The 18,038-nt window shown below is 35.3% G+C and overlaps 1 protein-coding gene across 2 annotated transcripts; it reads left to right on the top strand.

The window, feature by feature from the left end:
* Window positions 1–601: 601 nt before the first annotated feature.
* Window positions 602–4,916, top strand: LOC147292514 (putative U3 small nucleolar RNA-associated protein 11). 2 transcript variants are annotated; one of them, XM_086232568.1, is made up of 10 exons: window positions 602–868; window positions 1,244–1,328; window positions 1,430–1,520; window positions 1,637–1,728; window positions 1,809–1,902; window positions 2,001–2,080; window positions 3,156–3,236; window positions 4,228–4,327; window positions 4,416–4,512; window positions 4,640–4,916. In XM_086232568.1, exons 2-9 carry the CDS (start codon window positions 1,273–1,275, stop codon window positions 4,506–4,508), a joined length of 687 nt encoding a protein of 228 aa, XP_086088694.1. In that variant the 5' UTR covers window positions 602–868; window positions 1,244–1,272; the 3' UTR covers window positions 4,509–4,512; window positions 4,640–4,916. The 2 variants fall into 2 exon arrangements, with proteins under 2 accessions (XP_086088694.1, XP_086088695.1); XM_086232569.1 differs by having other exon boundaries at window positions 1,224–1,328.
* The last annotated feature ends 13,122 nt before the right edge of the window (window positions 4,917–18,038 follow it).

Raw genomic sequence — 18,038 nt, 5'->3', positions numbered from 1 at the left:
GAATAAAGAGAACTTTACTCGAAATTTGTATGAGTCACAAGTGTTAACGGTCCCTTTTAATCGACCTTTATTTAAAAACAAAAACTAGTCCGGACGTGTGGTGCGATCTAAGCCTTCCTTTTCATTTGACCATTGGTAATTAATGGCTCCCATTTAATTACCGTTATAATTATAATACAAAAATACACAAAATACGTAAAAAATACAAAATAAAAAAAAGAAAAATTAACTTAAAAATTCCAATGACTATTTCATCATTTTTCATATAAATTGAGCATTCTCACCCCATTTTTTCACACATTCATCTATCTTTTGCATACTAAATTGTTGTAGAAATGTTATTTTTTTACACTCTCTTTCAGAATGTCTTTCACCGACGAAATAAGTTGAAAGACAATTTGGTCAAGAAAAAAAAATATAAATTATATATGAATCATAAAATAAAATATATAAATATATTCAATATTGACCTTAAATTAAATATTTCATTAAAATAAAACCAATAAAATAAATTTTATAAGTATTTAAATTATAAATTATAAGTTAACCATTAAATAATTGTAATTAGACTTAATTTAATTAGATAATTGTATTACTCACCCTCACTACTGTGGCCTCAGACCTCCCGCTCTCTCTCAGTCTCGATCTAAAACACAACACCAGTCCCTCTGTCTCGCCGCTCTCTCGCCCACTCTCTCTCAGACTCTCACTCTGTCTTCTCTCAGAAACCCAGAAACCCACTCTCTCGCCGAAGACTCTCTGTCTCTCCGCCCTCTCCCCACCCGGTAGACCACTCCCTCCTCCTCCTCTGTCCAGAGGTCCACCGTCGCCGCCGCCTCGCCACTTTGAACCCGTCGACCGTGAAAAGGTCCCCTCCACTCTCTCTAAGTTTTCTTAATTTTTTTGGTGTAATGTTTGAGAAAACGGGGTCGGGGATTCGGGGCGGGTTCGGGGACGGGGAATCCCCGTTTAAGTACCCGTGGATATGGGGCGGATTTGGGGAATAAAAAAATTCCGGGGCAGGGGACTGGGGTAGCACCCCCGCCCCCGACCCGCCCGCCGGGTTGCCATCCCTACCTCCATACCAAAGGCCCTGTCAATATAAATATAACTGAATTTGATGCAGTCTTATCTGAAGATGGTTCTACATGTATTTGTTGTCTCTGTAATTTCAGAGCTTTAATAAATGGAGAATGTTTGCACACTTACACACTAAAATTCAGTGCTTTGGCAACCTTGGCAGTTAACTTGGGGTGCTTCATATTGTTCAACATGTCGTCCCTAAGGAATGCTATTAGCAGAAGGGCTCACAAGGAACGATCTCAACCGTGAGTGGCCGCATTCCCTCTATTGTTATACCTTTCAGATAATATTGTTTTGCATCAGATGATGGGATTTGTGTTTTTCTTTTTGTTTATACATTTTTCAGGCAATCAAGGAAAAAATTTGGGCTGCTTGAAAAGCACAAGGACTATGTTGAGCGTGCACAAGCATACCACAAGAAAGAGGAGACTTTACGGGTATAAATTTTGTTACTTGTCTCTTGGATTTTCATCATTTTAAATTAATCTGGTAATTTAACTTCCAAAATGACACATGCTTTGGGTTATGTCTCATCTGTCTTGTCACTTAACAGAGACTGAAGGAGAAAGCATCCTTTAGAAACCCAGATGAATTTTACTTCAAGATGATCAAGACGCGAACTGTTGATGGACTCCATAAATTAGAGTAATATAAAACTCTCATTTAATGCTTCTTCATTGTTTTTCTCACCTGCTACTCAAATGACTTATAAGCTTTTGCTACAGGAGTCAGGCAAACAAGTACACTCCAGAAGAGCTCTTGCTTATGAAGACCCAAGATCTTGGATATGTACTTCAGAAAGTGCAGAGTGAGAAAAAGGTTAAGAATATTTTTACCAAGAAGCTATGGCTTATCAAGTGGTTTATGAGTTTAACACTTTAACCTGTTGGTAATAATAATGCCATTATTCGATGCAGAAAATTGAAAAGTTGACTGCGAGCCTACACTCTATTGATAATCGGCCTTCAAACAGACATGTTTACTTTGCTGAAGACAGGTTTGAGCTTCCTTCTTTTCTTCTTGTCCTTAGAGAATCATAATTATTACTTAATAAGTTGATTGTTATTATTATTATTACTATTTGTAATCGGACTTGTATAGTGGTAAGAGATAATTTTTCTGTTTTCTGTTATCTTTTATGCACAGGTGTTCTGTTTTTATTATTCCAATTGATCTATATTTCGTTATATTCCTTGAACTTAATTTTTGAGATGTGTATTTGCGGTGTTTTAAGTTTGTGGTTGGAAATAAATGGAAGATGCTTTGACAATAGGGGGCAGGGGGTGGAGGTTTTTTTGGACACGGTTGATTTTGGTCTTCTTTGTAGGTTTTGAATTTTGATCGCTGTATAGGAATATTCCTTTTCTTGCTATCTTTGCTGATTGGAGGGTAGCCTTTCTGTAGGAGGAATTGTTGTCATATAATACATGTTTTTTATTTTTATTAGATTTTAAATTAACGACACTAATAGATGGGAAGATGCATTTATAAAATTTGATCATTAAATGAGTTTCCTAATGACTGTGTGGACTATATGAGAAAATTTTCATCATGTTTAGTAACTTTAGTTAAGAATATTTACAAATTTGTATTCCTTCAAGAAGGGCACAAAGTATATAACAATACAAGTGAGTATAAGCATGCTATTACAAATCTGCAAACTACTACTTTTTTGGCCCATATATTTGTAGAAGTTCTCATATTGGTAAGAAGTTGATCTTTAATTTCCAACAGGACTATGCTAGAAGATCCTCATGGGCTTCTATTGGGCTAATGTTCACAATATTGGTAATTGTTTATCGGGAAGATGCTATTCTTCCCAACTCCTTTTCAGCTCTCACATGGGGTAAAATCTATAGTATTGTGGGATTCCTGAAGGACCCACTTCTATGTGAGAGATTTTGGAAGAAGAGTATTTCCTTGCTTCTCATCATTTCTGTTCCTCGCACAGTCCCTGCCCCACCTGTTTTGTTTCCATTTTGATTCAACCTCTTTGTTATGAACTTCAACAGAAATTTAATTTTTTATTTTTCTTTTTATATATATTTATCTCTTCCATTTTGTTTTGGTAGGGAGGAGGCTAAACAAATTCAATCAAGTTCAAAAAGTGGAACAGTGCCTGCTTCGGAGGACATTCCTCGTCATATTAGAAGGTATAATCAAAACTTTCAGTGTTTGGGGACACATATTGATTATTTCTGTTTATTCTGGAAGTTGGCCTTTTTATTTTCATCATTGTAATTATTGAATGATCTATTATGTGTTTCTATACATTACAAAAATTGTAGAAACAAATTCATATTGATTATGTTGATAGAATTTTGGCTATTGGTGATTAGTTTGCACTTTGCATATATTGTGCTTGTAAAGCAGTAAGATTACTTTGTAAGACAAATTCATCAATCCCTAAGAAAATGAGTAGGACTTGAAAGGTTTGGTAATAGGAGAAAGGTTAGAAGCAAAACAAGTCTCTTAAGGTCTAGTTTAAGGGAAGCCATATGCCTTTACAATTATAATATTATTGCGATTTGTGAGTTTATCGCAAAAGTTGCTGTATTGTTAACCAATGGGATAAACAGCTCTTTGCTGCTATGTCAGCCAAAATCAAAATCTTTTTGCATGTTGGACTGTACGTGGAAACCACCTGATTATAGGCTAGATTTTGGCTTAGAGATTGTCAAATTTTGAATTGACTCAACCCAAAGCTCGAAATAATAAACTAGAAGTTGGTCCGAGGCCCTACTATCAGGTGCTAGTTGGAATTCTAATTACAAGTTGAAAATTAGGTTGTGTCACTCTCTCTCTCTCTCTCTCTCTCTCTCTCTCTCTCTCTCTCTCTCTCTCTATATATATATATATATATGAAACTGTTGTTTTTTGTTAACTAAATTCTTGATTATCATGATATCTTCTGTTTTCATCTTTGGATTTCTGCTTCTATGCTATTCTTGTCCTGAATTCTAGGTAGCTCACTCGGGTTTTAGAAATTCTTGTTATTCTTCAATTTCTTAAATATCACCTATGCTACCCTCTATTGGTGGAATGGTGGTTACTTCTTCCTTCCAGTCTCCATTACCATTCTTGATTCTTGGTAGCCCAATCTTATTTTTCAAAGTCTTATATCCTTTTGTCTTCAATGGGTAGGAAAACGGCTGCTTCCTACAAAGAGTTAGAAGCAAGGAGGAATAGAGTCAATGAGTTGGAGAAAATCTATATGGATATGGCAATGCAGAAGGAATTACAGGTATTGACATTTTTCTTTGATTAGATGTGGGTTTTGTGCTGTGCATTGAAAATGTTGAGAAAAAAAAAACATCCATTTAAATTAACAGAAGAAGGGTAGAAAACGCAAACTGCGGGAAGATGAGATTGTCTGCCCAACATCCAAACCTGTATTCAAGTGGCGGGCAGAGCGGAAGCGTTGAAAAGGTGTGTATTGTATTTTATTCAGATTCTTGTGTGTAGGTCTTCTTGATTCATTCTCGGTTAAACAGCATGTACTTTTATTTAATCTGAAATCATGTACTTTACTCGGCATGTCTTTGTGATTCTGCAGGAATGAGGCTGCAACGGATGTCTGATCCAAGAAAATAAATCTGGACCTAATGTGCTAGCAGGGGCGGAACATAGAACAGACTAAAAGGGGCCATGGCCCCTTCAAACTTTTGAAAATAAGTTTATGTTATAGAATACCAAGGTGTTGAACATTTGTCACTTGTAAAAATATTGTCTTCTCTTCTATTCTTTTTATGAACATTACATAGCTTCTCTAAATTGGAATTCTCATTAATTGAATCAAATACCATAATTTAAACCTCGCAACTTCATTTGGATACTTGATCTTTATGTTATGGTTAATATGGGTTCTTTTGGTTTTAATTGATTAAGATTCCTTTTGTTTTGTTTTATTTTTTGTTAAGGTCCGTTTATTTGAATCCAATTATTTTGTTTATTGATTTTTGACCCAACTTCTTTTATATAATTTATTTTTCCCACATTATTTTCGTAAAAAACTGCAACCAAACTACCATTCCTCTCTCTATCAACCCGGATACGGCCTTGAGTTATGGAAAAGAAGGAAGTTGGTTGTAGTTTTTGCAACGGTAAATGTGGAAAAAAGAAATTACATAAAAGTAGTTGGGTCAACAATCAAGATACACATGGTTTTGTTAATCTAATTTCTATTTCCTTGTTTTGGATGCATTTTCTTAATATAAAGCTCCTATTTATTTGATTGAGACTTCATACACAAAATAATTAGGCTTATTATCCGTTTTACCCCCTATAATTACATGGTTTTCTCAATTTACCTCCTATAACTTATTTTTTTCCACTTTATCCTTCACAACTCATTTCCGTGTCTCACTTAACCCTTCACCGTCAAATCTATCTCCCATTCCATCAATTTTGATGATGTGGCATGGGTATTTTCATCATTTCACTTTAATTTTGTCCACCTAGACTCTAATAAGCTATTTAGACCATATATAAATTGCCACATGTACAAAAAAAATTCTAATATTTTAAAAAACTTTTTTTTTTGGCCAAAATATTTTAAAAACTTTAAATAAATTAAAATTTTAAAAAACCCTAGATCTAGACCCCAATATACAACCCAACATGGTTGCAAAAAATCGGAACCAAGCCGGTCCCAGCTCAAGAGGAGACGCGGTGGTCGACGGCCGGCCTCCCCTTCTCTCTCTCTCTCTCTCTCTCTCTCTCTCTCCCCTCTCTCTCTTTCCCTTTCTCCCCTCTCTACCTTTCTCACTCTTCTCTCCTATGTCTCTCACCCTTTCTCAGATTTGTTGCAAATCTTGGCCAGTATGGAGGCCGACAAGCTCGCCTGCGACAACGGTGTCACACAGTGGGGTCAAGGTCGGCGTCACACGGTGGATTGGTGTGCTTGTGTTAAGAAGCCAGAGAGATAAAGGGAGAGAAGAAGATGGTGTAGGAGTTAATTAATTGCTACTGTTTGGAAGTGACAATCATTGTTAATGTGAGACAATAACTATTTAAATTGTAAAAATACTCTATTAATTGCCGCTGTTTGACAGTGGCAATTATTGCCTGCGGCATGGCCAGACAATGTGAGTGTGTAACAATGACAATTTGCTTAGTTTTTTTTTTTTTTTTTTTTAAAAACATAACGTGAACTTATTTGTATAAAGTGTGGACTTTATTTGTATAAAATGAACCTATTTATTATTTCAACTTTTTAGGTGGGGTTTTTTGTTGTTGTACAAATGGCTCTAAAATAGACTTTTTAGTAATTTACCTAAAAAAAATCTCATCCCCTTCCTCCCCTTCCCCCAGGGGTGGGTTTTTTGTCCGACAAAATCGAAATATCGACCGACACCGAATCGATCGGTTTGGTAGTGTTTTGTGATTTTTTGGTATCGATAGGATTATCGAACCGAACCGCTACACTCGACGTCAGAAACGATGTTAGTCTCCCCAATGCCGATACCTAACTGTTACCGAACACGTGGTTTCTTCTTCTACTTCTTCTTTTTTCTTCTGGTTTCTTATTTTCTTCCTTCTCCTTCTTCTGCTTCTGCTTCTTTTTTTTTTTTTTTTTTTTTTTTTTTTTGCGACGCCCAACCCTTTTCTTTGTTTTCCTTTCTTCTGCTTTCTACTTCTTCTTTCTTCTTTCCCTTCTTCTTCTTATTCTTCTGCAACCCTCCAAAAAGAAACAGCACCCACCCAGCCCCACCCTTCCCCACCGCACCCACCCAGCCCCTCCCCCCGACCACCTCTATCCTCCCCCTTTCACTCGACCCACCAACCAACCTAAAAACAACACCACCCAGCACCACCTCGATCCATCCATCATTGTTGCCTCTCTCTCCCTCTTTCTCTCCATCCCTTTCTTTCTCTCTTTCAACTGAAACCGACTGTCACAGACCGAAACCAACTAGAACCGAAACAGTCTGTAACCAACATTCGGCGGTAAGGTGATGGCTCCGTTTTGTGTCATTTTGCTGACGTCGGTTCGGTGGTCAGTTTGGCTAATTGGTTCGATTACCGAACTGATTCCACCCTTACTTTCCCCACACGAGCACCCCTACCCAAAACCACTAGCTTCTTCATCGCCAGCAGGAGGGAGGGATGAGAGATGTGGGTCTTTGGAAAGAGAGGGAGGAGAGGTAGAGAAAAAGATAGGAGAGATAAAATGAGGTAGAGAGAAAGAAATGAGAGGCAGAGAGAAAATGAGGCAGGGATGACTCTCCTCTCTTTTTCTCTACCTCTCATCCCTCCTCTCATATTTATCTACCTCTCCTCTCTTTCTCTCTGTCTCATTTTCTCTCTCTTCTCTTTTTCTCTACCTCTCCTCCTTCCCTCTCCAAAGACCCACATCTCTCATCCCTCCCTCCCGTTGGCGATGAAGAAGGTAGTGGTTTTGGGGTAGGGGTGCTCAGGTGAAAAAGGTAAGGGTGGAATCAGTTCGATAACCGAACCGATTGGCTAGAACCGACAACCGAATCGATGCCTGCGGAATGGCACAAAATGGAGCTGCCACCATACCGCCGACTATCGGTTATCGACTATTTCAGTTTTGGTCGATCATAGAGGAGAGAGAAAATGAGGCAGAAAGAAAGAGATGAGAGGCATAGAGAAAGGAGAGGCAGATGGAAAGAGAAGAGAGAGAAAGTGGGGATGATAGGGTGTGAATGAGCTACGTAGGGATGGGTGGGGCTGGGTTAGGGACTGTGAAGGGGCTGGGATTGGGGATGAGAGGTGGGTCGGGGCTGGGGTGAGGGAATGGGGAGGGGGAAGGGGAGGGGTGGGGCTGGGTGGTGGGGGGAAGGGTTGGGGCGGGGGAAGGACGGAGTTGGCTGGGGGTGGCACCGGCTCTGGTTTGGTTGCTGGGCTTGGTGGATGGCGAGGTTGGGTGGGGTGCCTCGGTGGGGGAATGGGAAGGGGAAGGGGAAGGGGAAGGGGAAGGGGAAGGGGAAGGGCTGGGGGGCTGGGTGGAGGGGGAAGGGGAAGGGGAATAGGATTTTTTTATTTATTTTCTTTAACTTTTTCAAATTTTAATTGTTTTTTTTTTGGGTGATTTTTTTTTCTTTTATTTTGTTTCAAATTTTAATATTTTTTGTGGGGATTTTTTTCTTTTTAATTTTTAAGTTTTAAATTTTTTAATTAAATTAAAGAGTTTGTTAAATACTATTATATTAATTTTTTTGTCCAAATGAATGAAAAGACGAAAATACCCATGTCATGTCATCACAATTGACGGAATGGAAGACATAGTGATCGTGAAGGGTTATGTGAGACATGAAAATGAGTTGTGGGGGGGGGGGTAAAGTAGGAAAAAATAAATTACAGGGGGTAAAGTTACATAACCATGTAATTACGAAGAGTAAAACAGAATAATATTAAAATAAACCAGACAACAAAAACAAAATTTTCCAAAGAAATTTGTTTGAAAAGAAAGTAGTATATTTTTCTTTCTTTGGTGAGAAATGAAGTATAATTTTCATATATTGATCGGAGAAAATGCTAATTGTCCCACCATTTTTTTTCAACTTTTTCTTCCTATCTTATGTACCATCAAGTTATTTGACAAGGTTTACTCTTTCTTTTCTTTTCTTTTTTTCATATTTTTTTCTTATAGTGTCCAATTTATAAATGCTATATAAGTTGAGAAAAATTGTTGGAGGAAAATAGCATCTTCCATTAATTGGAATAGGGTTGGGTCGGCTAACCAAGAAAACTGATCCGAACACCATAACTGACGCAACCGCTCCGAACAAAATCGTTCTGATGAGTGACCGACTCCAGTAATCCAACCGATCCGACGGTGGGCGGTGGCGGTTTGGAAATCTCAAACTGTCGGTATACCAATACCGATCCGACCTTTTTCTTCTATTCTATGGCTTCCTTTCTTCCCGTCGACCTACAAGCTCAACCTAATTACAACAACAACAAAAACCCAATTTCCCATTTCAAACTCAATTTCCCAACAACAACAACCCAATCAATTTCCCAACAACAATAACAACCCATATGTGAATCAACAATCCCAGAGGCCAATCAACCCAATCAACTCAATTACCTATATACGATCTGAGATAAAGGAAGAGGGAGAGGGAGAGGGAGAGGGTAGCATGATTGCATGAGACAAAAAGAAACTTAGTGAGTACGGGGCTACGGGGCTGCTTTGCAATCTAGACCACAATAACATCAACACCCTCTTCCTCTACAATCACCGCCTCCATTTTCCCGTTTTAAGACCCAAATCGATGAGTGTTGTGTTTTGCCAAATTGAAGGTTCACAGGGAGGGAAGATGACGGTGGGAGTTAGGGAGAGCAAGAAAGAAGAGAACTGAGATTTTTTTTTTTTTTTTTTATCAAAGAGAAAAAATTGAGAGTCTGAGAGATAGTGAAAGACTGAGATAGAGATTGAGATGGTAAAAGAATAAAATGTTAATTGTTTACTTGTTTTGCTATAATCCCACATCGGAAAAAAGCAGAATACATTAGCCTTTTTCCTATTATAAATAAACTAAGTGGCTCTACTATCAGAAGCTTGTATTAGACCTAGAAAATGGGCTTATGGGTTGGTATATGGGACTTTTTGGTTGTTTTAAACCCAGAAAATGGGCTAAAAACCTCCTAACTTTAGCCCAAAAGGCCCATTAGTTGGTTCGGAATGGGCCCATATCGCACTGACCCAACCTGACCATGTTGTCGGTAAGACCGATTGTCAATTTATTGCCATTGGTGGTAGCGGTGGCGGTTGAGAATTTTCTCATTCCGACCATAGTCCTAAATTGGAATACAAAGTGGGTTTCTCCATATTCTATATATATATATATATATTTCCTATAATTAATAAGCTCCTCATTAATTGCAGAGGTTAAGTCTCGCAGTCAATTCATCCATAATTCTCTAATTATTATAATTAAGCTCCTTTATCAATTATGTAGAAAGAAGATGCTAACTCTTAATAATTTTACTGGGAGAAAATACTTTTATTCAACTTCTCACACACCACTGAACTTGTTACAAAGTTACAGATTTAAAGCCTTTCAAAGACCCTTTCTACTTCCTTGTACTTTAATGAAAAATAAACATTCCCCCAGCCTAATTAAAACCATAACTTAAAACTTAAAAACTCAATTCATAGACATGAATGAGGAAAAACATAACAGAAACATAAATGAGAAAAATGCATAACTAAAAAACTTAAATAGGGAATTCATGAGGCTGCATAATTTTGTTTAATTTTTCAACAACGCCTCCCGTAAACCAAATTTGCTTTTGACACCCAATCTTGCAACATTCTTCTTGAACACTTGACCTCCAAGTGGCTTTGTGAAAACATCAGCCATTTGATCATCTGTCTTGCAATACTTTACTTGAATAGCTCCTTCACTCACAAGATCTCTTAGAAAATGATAACGCATATGAATGTGCTTTGTCCTCCCATGAAGAACTGGATCTTTTGTAACTGAAATTGTAGAGCTATCATCACAAAATAAACTTGTAGAGCCATTTATAGATGAAACTTGATTATTATTTATGGTTTTAAAATTTTAAAGAGTTTTGAATTTTGAGACTATTAAATAATTGTGCTGGTTTATTTTGTGTGACAAAATTTCAGCATTTTAGTGTATGATTAATTTGATTAATCATGGGTCATCTATATATGTATTTTAACGGGGTTAAAGTTTTCTACACAATTTGATTGCATGAAATTTAATCCATGACTTATATTTTGCGGGCATTATTGACGCACAAAGTGCGCATTTAAATACATGCATGGCAGCCATCCCGTGCACCATGCAAGATGGTGTGTGTATATGTATGTTTCCTACAATTTAGACGGACGAAAGGTTAACTAAAATATTGACCTATGTGAGTATTGATGCTCAAATAATTGAATGATTTTATTTTATGTGAAATTTGATTCTATAAAATAAAGGGTTGATTTAATATATGTCCTATGCGACTTGGTTTACAAAGAACCAAATTTAAGAGAGTCTTAAAATAAATGATCACACTAATAGAATTCATTATTGAGAATAATAAATTAAAATCACACCAAAATAAGATTTATTATTTGGAATAATGAAATCTTAATTTTTCTCTTGCAAACATAAAAGGTTATGTTACGAATATTGATGATATTCATCACTCTCCATCTTACAATTTTGCGACGCTTGAAAAGAAGCATGCTAGATCAATAAAAGGGTTTTTTTATTGATCGGATAACAAGTTTCCTAGTCCAATAAATTGTACATTTTGACATAGAATTTTATGTGACAAGATTATCGATCAACTTAGTATAATTTACATTGTCTTGTAAATTGTTTATTTGGATCGAAGTGTTCTATCAAATAAAATATTAAGATATCTTGGACTACATAAAATCAACATTATAGTTGAAGATTCCTAGAGCATACCGAATTCATGCAAAGGTTCGACATCAAGTTGAATATTAGACTTTATTCTATCTATACAAGCATATGGAATAAATAATATTCAAGGATGAAATAATGAGTTGTTTCATGCCTATATTAATTTACTAAAATTTGATTCTTGGTAGAAAATAATTTTCTTGAATCATGGCATTAATATTCAAAGTATTGTAACTAGAAATTATAACATGATATATCAAGAAAATTTTAATATTGTTGAACAAATGGCAAGACAATATTTTGTCTAGCTAATCTCATATAATAATTGTGAATTATCACATGGGATAAAATGTGCCATATAGTTGTCATTTAATTATGACAAGGGAATTTTGAGAAAATTCATATGACACAAAGTTTAGAAAAATCTTGACAAACGTTAAGTAGTTGATGCTTTGATTTCTCTGATGCTACGGATGACCAATGCTAAATGGAATAGTGGGAGCTGTGATTCAAGTAATTGAGAGAATATTGTGTTCATGATAGATGCATAAAATATTACTTAATTACAAAGATCACTATATTAAGTGATGTTGATATGTATGTTTCCATACATATAGGATTGACAAGATTTGAGTTATATAATCCAAATCTAGGGCTCACCAAATAGCCCAAGGCCCGAAGCCCGCCCGGCCCATTGGGCCCGAAGCCCGATTTGGCCCGACATTTGGGCCGGCCCGGCCCGGCCCGAAAATTTCTTGGGTTGGGCTTGGGCCATCCCCTTGAAGCCCACGGCCCGCCCAAAGCCCGGCCCGCTTAGGCCCGCCCAAAGCCCAAAGCCCGTTTAATATCTTCAATAAAAAAAAAATATAGGATTTTGGCTATATTATGAATTGAACTTGAGACCTCATAGAACAAATTTCAACTCTCAACCAACTGAGCTGACTAGTTTATTTGTCTAATTTGTGAATCATAACATATTTAATAGGTTTTTCGTTTGTTTACTCTAATAAATTATTAATATGCTTATTAAGTTATTATATAATTATATAATATTAGTAAATAGTAATAGTGTAAAGTGTAAACTATACTATGTAATACCATAAATAATAAACTTTGAAAATTATATACAACATTACAAATTTACAACTATAATAAAACATAAATGTATATGTATATATACAACTTTTATAATACAACTATAATTAAAGTTATTAAACCATGATTGTTCATTAATTTAATAATTTGAACCATTCAATTTATATGTTGATAGTCAAAGATTATCCTTACAAAAAATCGGCCAAATCGGAATTCATTTACCCATTCGATTATCATTAAAAAAACCATGATCATTCATTAATTCGACCATCGTTACGTCACTTTTACATATAAATACACTTGAAGAGTTGAAGAGTATAATTCTAATAACTTTCTCGTTGAAACCTTATTGTTTTCATAATTGTGAAGACCACAACGTGATTTCAACAATCTGAGCCGTTCATTTTCTATATTCATAGTCAAAGATCATCCTTACAAAAAATCAGCAAAATCAGAACTCATCTACCCATTCGATTATCATTAGAAAAATCACGATCGTTCATAAGTTGGACCACCATTATCTAATTTCTACATTTCCAATTGAACTAATTTTTTGCAGGGATGATCTTTGAGTGAAAAACTAAAAAATGAACGGTTCGGATCATTGAAAACTTGGAAACACGATCGAGATGTGAGCTTCTACATATAAATACACTTGAAGAGTTGAAGAATATAATTCTAATAACTTTCCGGTTGAAACATTGTCGTTTCCATAATTGTGAAGACCACAACGTGATTTTAACAATCTTAGCCGTTCATTTTTTATGTTAATAGTCAAAGATCATCCTTACAAAAAATTGGCTATATCGGAATTCATCTACCCATTCGATTATCATTAGAAAAACCACAATCGTTCATTAATTCGACCACCGTTATGTCACTTTTACATCTCCGATTAAGCTAATTTTTTGCAAGAATTCTCTTTGAGTGGGGAACTAAAACTTGAACGATTCGGATCGTTGAAAACACGATCGATATGTGAACTTCTACATATAAATACACTTGAAGAGTATAATTCTAATAACTTTCCCGTTGAAACCTTATTGTTTCCATAATTATGAAGACCACAACGTGATTTCAACAATTTGATCCGTTCATTTTCTATGTTCATAGTCAAAGATCATCCGTACAAAAAATCGGCTAAATCGACATTCATCTACCCATTCGATCATCATTAGAAAAACCATGATCGTTCATTAATTCGACCACCATTATGTCACTTTTACATCTCCGATTAAGCTAATTTTTTGCACGAATTATCTTTGAGTGAGGAACTAAAATTTGAACGGTTCGGATCGTTGACAACACAATTGCATCGTTTGTTTATAAAAATATGTAATAAAATATATAATAAAACATATGTACATTTATGTTTTATTATAGTTGTAATGTTGTATATAATTTTAAAAGTTTATTATTTATGGTATTACACTATTACTAACATAATAGTATTATAGAATAACTTAATAAGCATATTAATAATTTATTGAAGTAAACAAACGAAAAAGCTATTAAATATGTTATGATTCACAAACTTAACAAATAAACTGGTCAGCTCAGTTGGTTGAGAGTTGAAGTTTGTTATGTGAGGTCTCATGTTCAAATCACAACATAGCCAAATCTTATATTTTTTTTTAACATATATATGTGTCTAAACAGGCTTTGGGCCTATTTGGGCCGCCCGTTTGGGCCTAGCCCGGCCCGGCCCTCCAAGCCCGCAAGCCAAAGCCCGATGGGCGGGCCTTGGGCTTGTGTATTAAAGCCCAAGCCCGGCCCGGCCCGGCCCGAAAGCCCTATTGGGCTTCTATCATTCAAGCCCGAGCCCGGCCCGAACCCGAAAAATTTGGGCCGGGCTAGCCCGGCCCGGCCCATTGCCGACCCCTATCCAAATCAATGAGTCTAAGATGCACATGTCTGGTTTCTAGTTACACAAATATATTTTCTTAAATAACATAAGGAGTTTTATGTTATGCTGACAAATAAAAGGCTGATTACAAAATTAGAATCATTTGAATTCTAATTATATGATCAAGTTCTTTTCTTTATGTTCTAAGTTTAATATTTATGAGATAAATATTTGCAAGACCTAGTGCAAATAAGAAATAAATGTCTTATCGCCACTGACTATGTTTGAATACACAAGTGCAAATTTATTTCTTTTATTCTTGATAAAATAATTTATGAGATAAATTTTATAGATTTCCAGTATAAATAAGAAATAAAAATCTCATCACTTTGGGCGTATCAAGTACATAATATAACGCAGCGTAACACGCAAATAAAAGAAATTAGGAAAAATCAGCGTTAATCTTAAGAAAGAATCTGGAGTCTACTAGAGAAATCTCAAAGTTTTCTAATCGAAAAATGATAATAATGAATGATACAAACAACCAAAAAGGTTATTTAAATACGTCAAAACCCTAAACGTTCGAAATTCAAAACGGAAATAAAAATGAAAATAAAGTGCAATTTAGGAAACTTATTTAAAAACACTAAATTGCTTATTTGAAGCCATAAACGAAGGAATTTGGCCAAAATAGGCCCTCGATCATCACCTATGGCGATGGATTGGATTTTTCTCATCGTTCCCTTCGAATCAGTATATCATGGGCCCATTTCTGACGCTGGGCCGGGCTGTAGCTTGTTTCTTTTCTTGGCCTTCTCGCGGTCGAGTTGTTGTATGAACCGTTCTGCCATTTGTTCTACATCATAATCAGAGTTGCCAGTAGTGGAAGGAAATATGAATTAAAGGAATTAGAATTAGTCCAATTCTTTCAATGATCGTTTCATCCTATCTAAAAAGTTTTAAATTAGAACAACGCAATTTATATGATGTAATTATTATCCTAATTCACATATAAATTGAGATGAGAAATATTTAGAGAAAATGTTTTCATATCAAAGGTTGTGTGTGATGTAAAGAAAGAACAACCTCAAACCACTAGGGAACAATTGACCAGTGGGAGTCAAGTCATTTAGCTTTTAGTGCAATTGAGAGTTAATTTGTTAGACGTATGCCGTAAAAGTTAATTTATAATTATAATTTTAAGAATTAATTAAATAAATATACAAAAGGACAAAGTTTATTTTATGTATCATATATCAGTGTATGTGATATACTGAACCAATACATAAAATGTCTGTAAATATTAAGATATGGAGAGAGTATTCTTGTGATTACAATATATGAGACTTTTACTCCTTAGTTCTTATTTCCTAAAGATGTTCTTGACTAACGGATCACACATCAGACACATGTGATTCTATATCAGCATTTGTTATATTAGCACATTTTGGGTAGATGATGAGTCTTAGATCATTTGTGTAGATTGATACTATGATGAACAAGTGGATGCTTAATCGGGGATTAAGTTCACTGAACGTGACTGTTAAAAAGATCTCTTGTATGAAGTTTTACGATATGTCAAACAAGAATCTTTAATTATAACATCATAAATAATCCTTTGACTTGAGACACTATGGGCCGCCTTGTGCATGCGTGACTAGACTTTGACTATACAATGTACCCATACTCGACTAAGGGACTTAGAGTGCTTATGGATTGGGTCTAGTGATTCATGTACGAAGGATCATAGTCGTACAACACGGAATCTGTCACCTTCCATAAAGAAGGCGAATAACCTATGCGACATTCTATGATAGTTGTCTTGGAGACTCTGGGCAGAGCATTGCATTATAAATTGAGAAACGAGTTTTCTCAAATTATATAGATTAGACAATATCTGTTAGAAAATGTTTAGACATAAGAGCATTTACAAGGGATTGACAAATAGTTATCCATACCATATTGTTTATGTTTGAGTTATTGTATGACAAAATCATATATTACGATTCGATAATAATTGAATAAATCGATTCACCAACTTTCTGGTTGTTCTGGGTAGCCATGATATTCTGCTAGGCGTCACTCATGACTTGTGGAATGAAGAATTAATTAATAAATATATTTTATTAATAATTCTTATTTTAGAAGCGTTTCTAATGGATATTTTATTAATAATTCTTATGACTCTTGATCTTGGATACCTCGGTTCCTTGTTGTAATGGGACTTGTCTCCTTTGGTTTAATCCGCGTGGCTACGCTCGGCCCACTTAGCTTTTTGGGCTGTCGTATTATCTCTGGCCCATTTCTCCTACTAGCTTGCTCTATTCTAGTGATTTCCTCCAATTATTAGGCCAGTTTTGCAATTGCCCGATACCTTTCCATTTTTGGCCCATCAACTAAAAAGCGTAAAATCAGGCCCAAATACCCATACAAGTATTGACAAAGTAAAAAGTGCAATTCCAAACTAAATTCCGAACTGCAATTATCATAAATATTGAAATGGGTCTATATTTACAAATACCATATAATTAACCAAAAAATTCACAAAACCACCATATGCATTCACAAAAACAAAACTATCAAGCCTAGTGAAATTTGTACAATAACAAAAAATGGTTGTTGTTAAATTGATCTTGCTAAGTCATGTAATCCTCAAAAAGACATTTAGCCAAACTCATGGCCTACAAAATATTTCCCAAAAGAATTAACTAGCTAACTAAATACATGACCTACAAAAATGAAGTCAAAACATATGGAGGAAATAAATTGCAATGAAACTTGTAACAGACTAGATCTACATATACTGCCCCACAAATTCTGTCTGCACTTCATCAATACATTCTTGTATGTAAGTGTTGTTTTCTCTTCTCCGACTGAAACAAACATGGATATACTAATTAAAATAAACACATATAGATGCAATCCTTTAGAGACATGAGGTATAATTACAGTCCTTTAGTTAAAATTTGAGTTAATTACACTTTCATCCTTTGAAATTTATCTTCTTTTCACATACACTCATTGAGGTTTCAAAAATTACACATACACCCCTTGAGGTTTCAAAACTATTGCGTATAACCTTCTACAAGAGGAAAAAAAAAATATTTGTATTGAGGTTGGATCTTACACCTTGAGTAATCTTATTAGGCTATTTAACCCCTTAACATGCTTTTTTGCATAATTTTTCATTATTTTTCGTCTCACTATAGAAGGTTATATGCAACGGTTTTGAAACCTCAGGGGGTGTATGTGTAATTGTTGAAACCTCAGGGGGTATATGTGAAAAGACAATAAACCTCAGGGGGTGTAAGTGTAATTAACTCTAAAAATTTTCCCTAAGAATTAAAGGTCCGTTGATTTTAGGTACCAAATTATAATGTTTTTTCATTTTAACTACCAAAATATTTATGTCATTTTACTTTAGGTACTAAATTTTAGTTTAGGTACCAATTTTAAAAAACATGGTTATATCGAGTTATGACTGTCTAACAGTCATAACTTTTTTATTGATTTGTTGTTTTTTCAATATTTGCAAGGCTTAAACTTTACTGTTTAGTCTTTGAGTTATATGACTTCATCCCTCAAGCCTAAATAAAAAAGGTCCATTAACTTTAGCTACCAAATTATAATGTTTTTTCATTTCAACT

This window comes from Dryas octopetala, chromosome 2, assembly GCF_963921425.1.
Source record: "Dryas octopetala chromosome 2, drDryOcto1.1, whole genome shotgun sequence".
NCBI lineage: Eukaryota > Viridiplantae > Streptophyta > Magnoliopsida > Rosales > Rosaceae > Dryas > Dryas octopetala.
This window is presented reverse-complemented; position numbering and strand designations above follow the sequence as displayed.

Coding starts and splice junctions, on each gene's coding strand:
- LOC147292514 (XM_086232568.1), top strand. CDS start 1,273: ATGTCGTCCCTAAGGAATGCTATTAGCAGAAGGGCTCACAAGGAACGA. Junction 1,329..1,429: donor CACAAGGAACGATCTCAACC/GTGAGTGGCCGC, acceptor TACATTTTTCAG/GCAATCAAGGAAAAAATTTG. Junction 3,237..4,227: donor ATTCCTCGTCATATTAGAAG/GTATAATCAAAA, acceptor TTCAATGGGTAG/GAAAACGGCTGCTTCCTACA.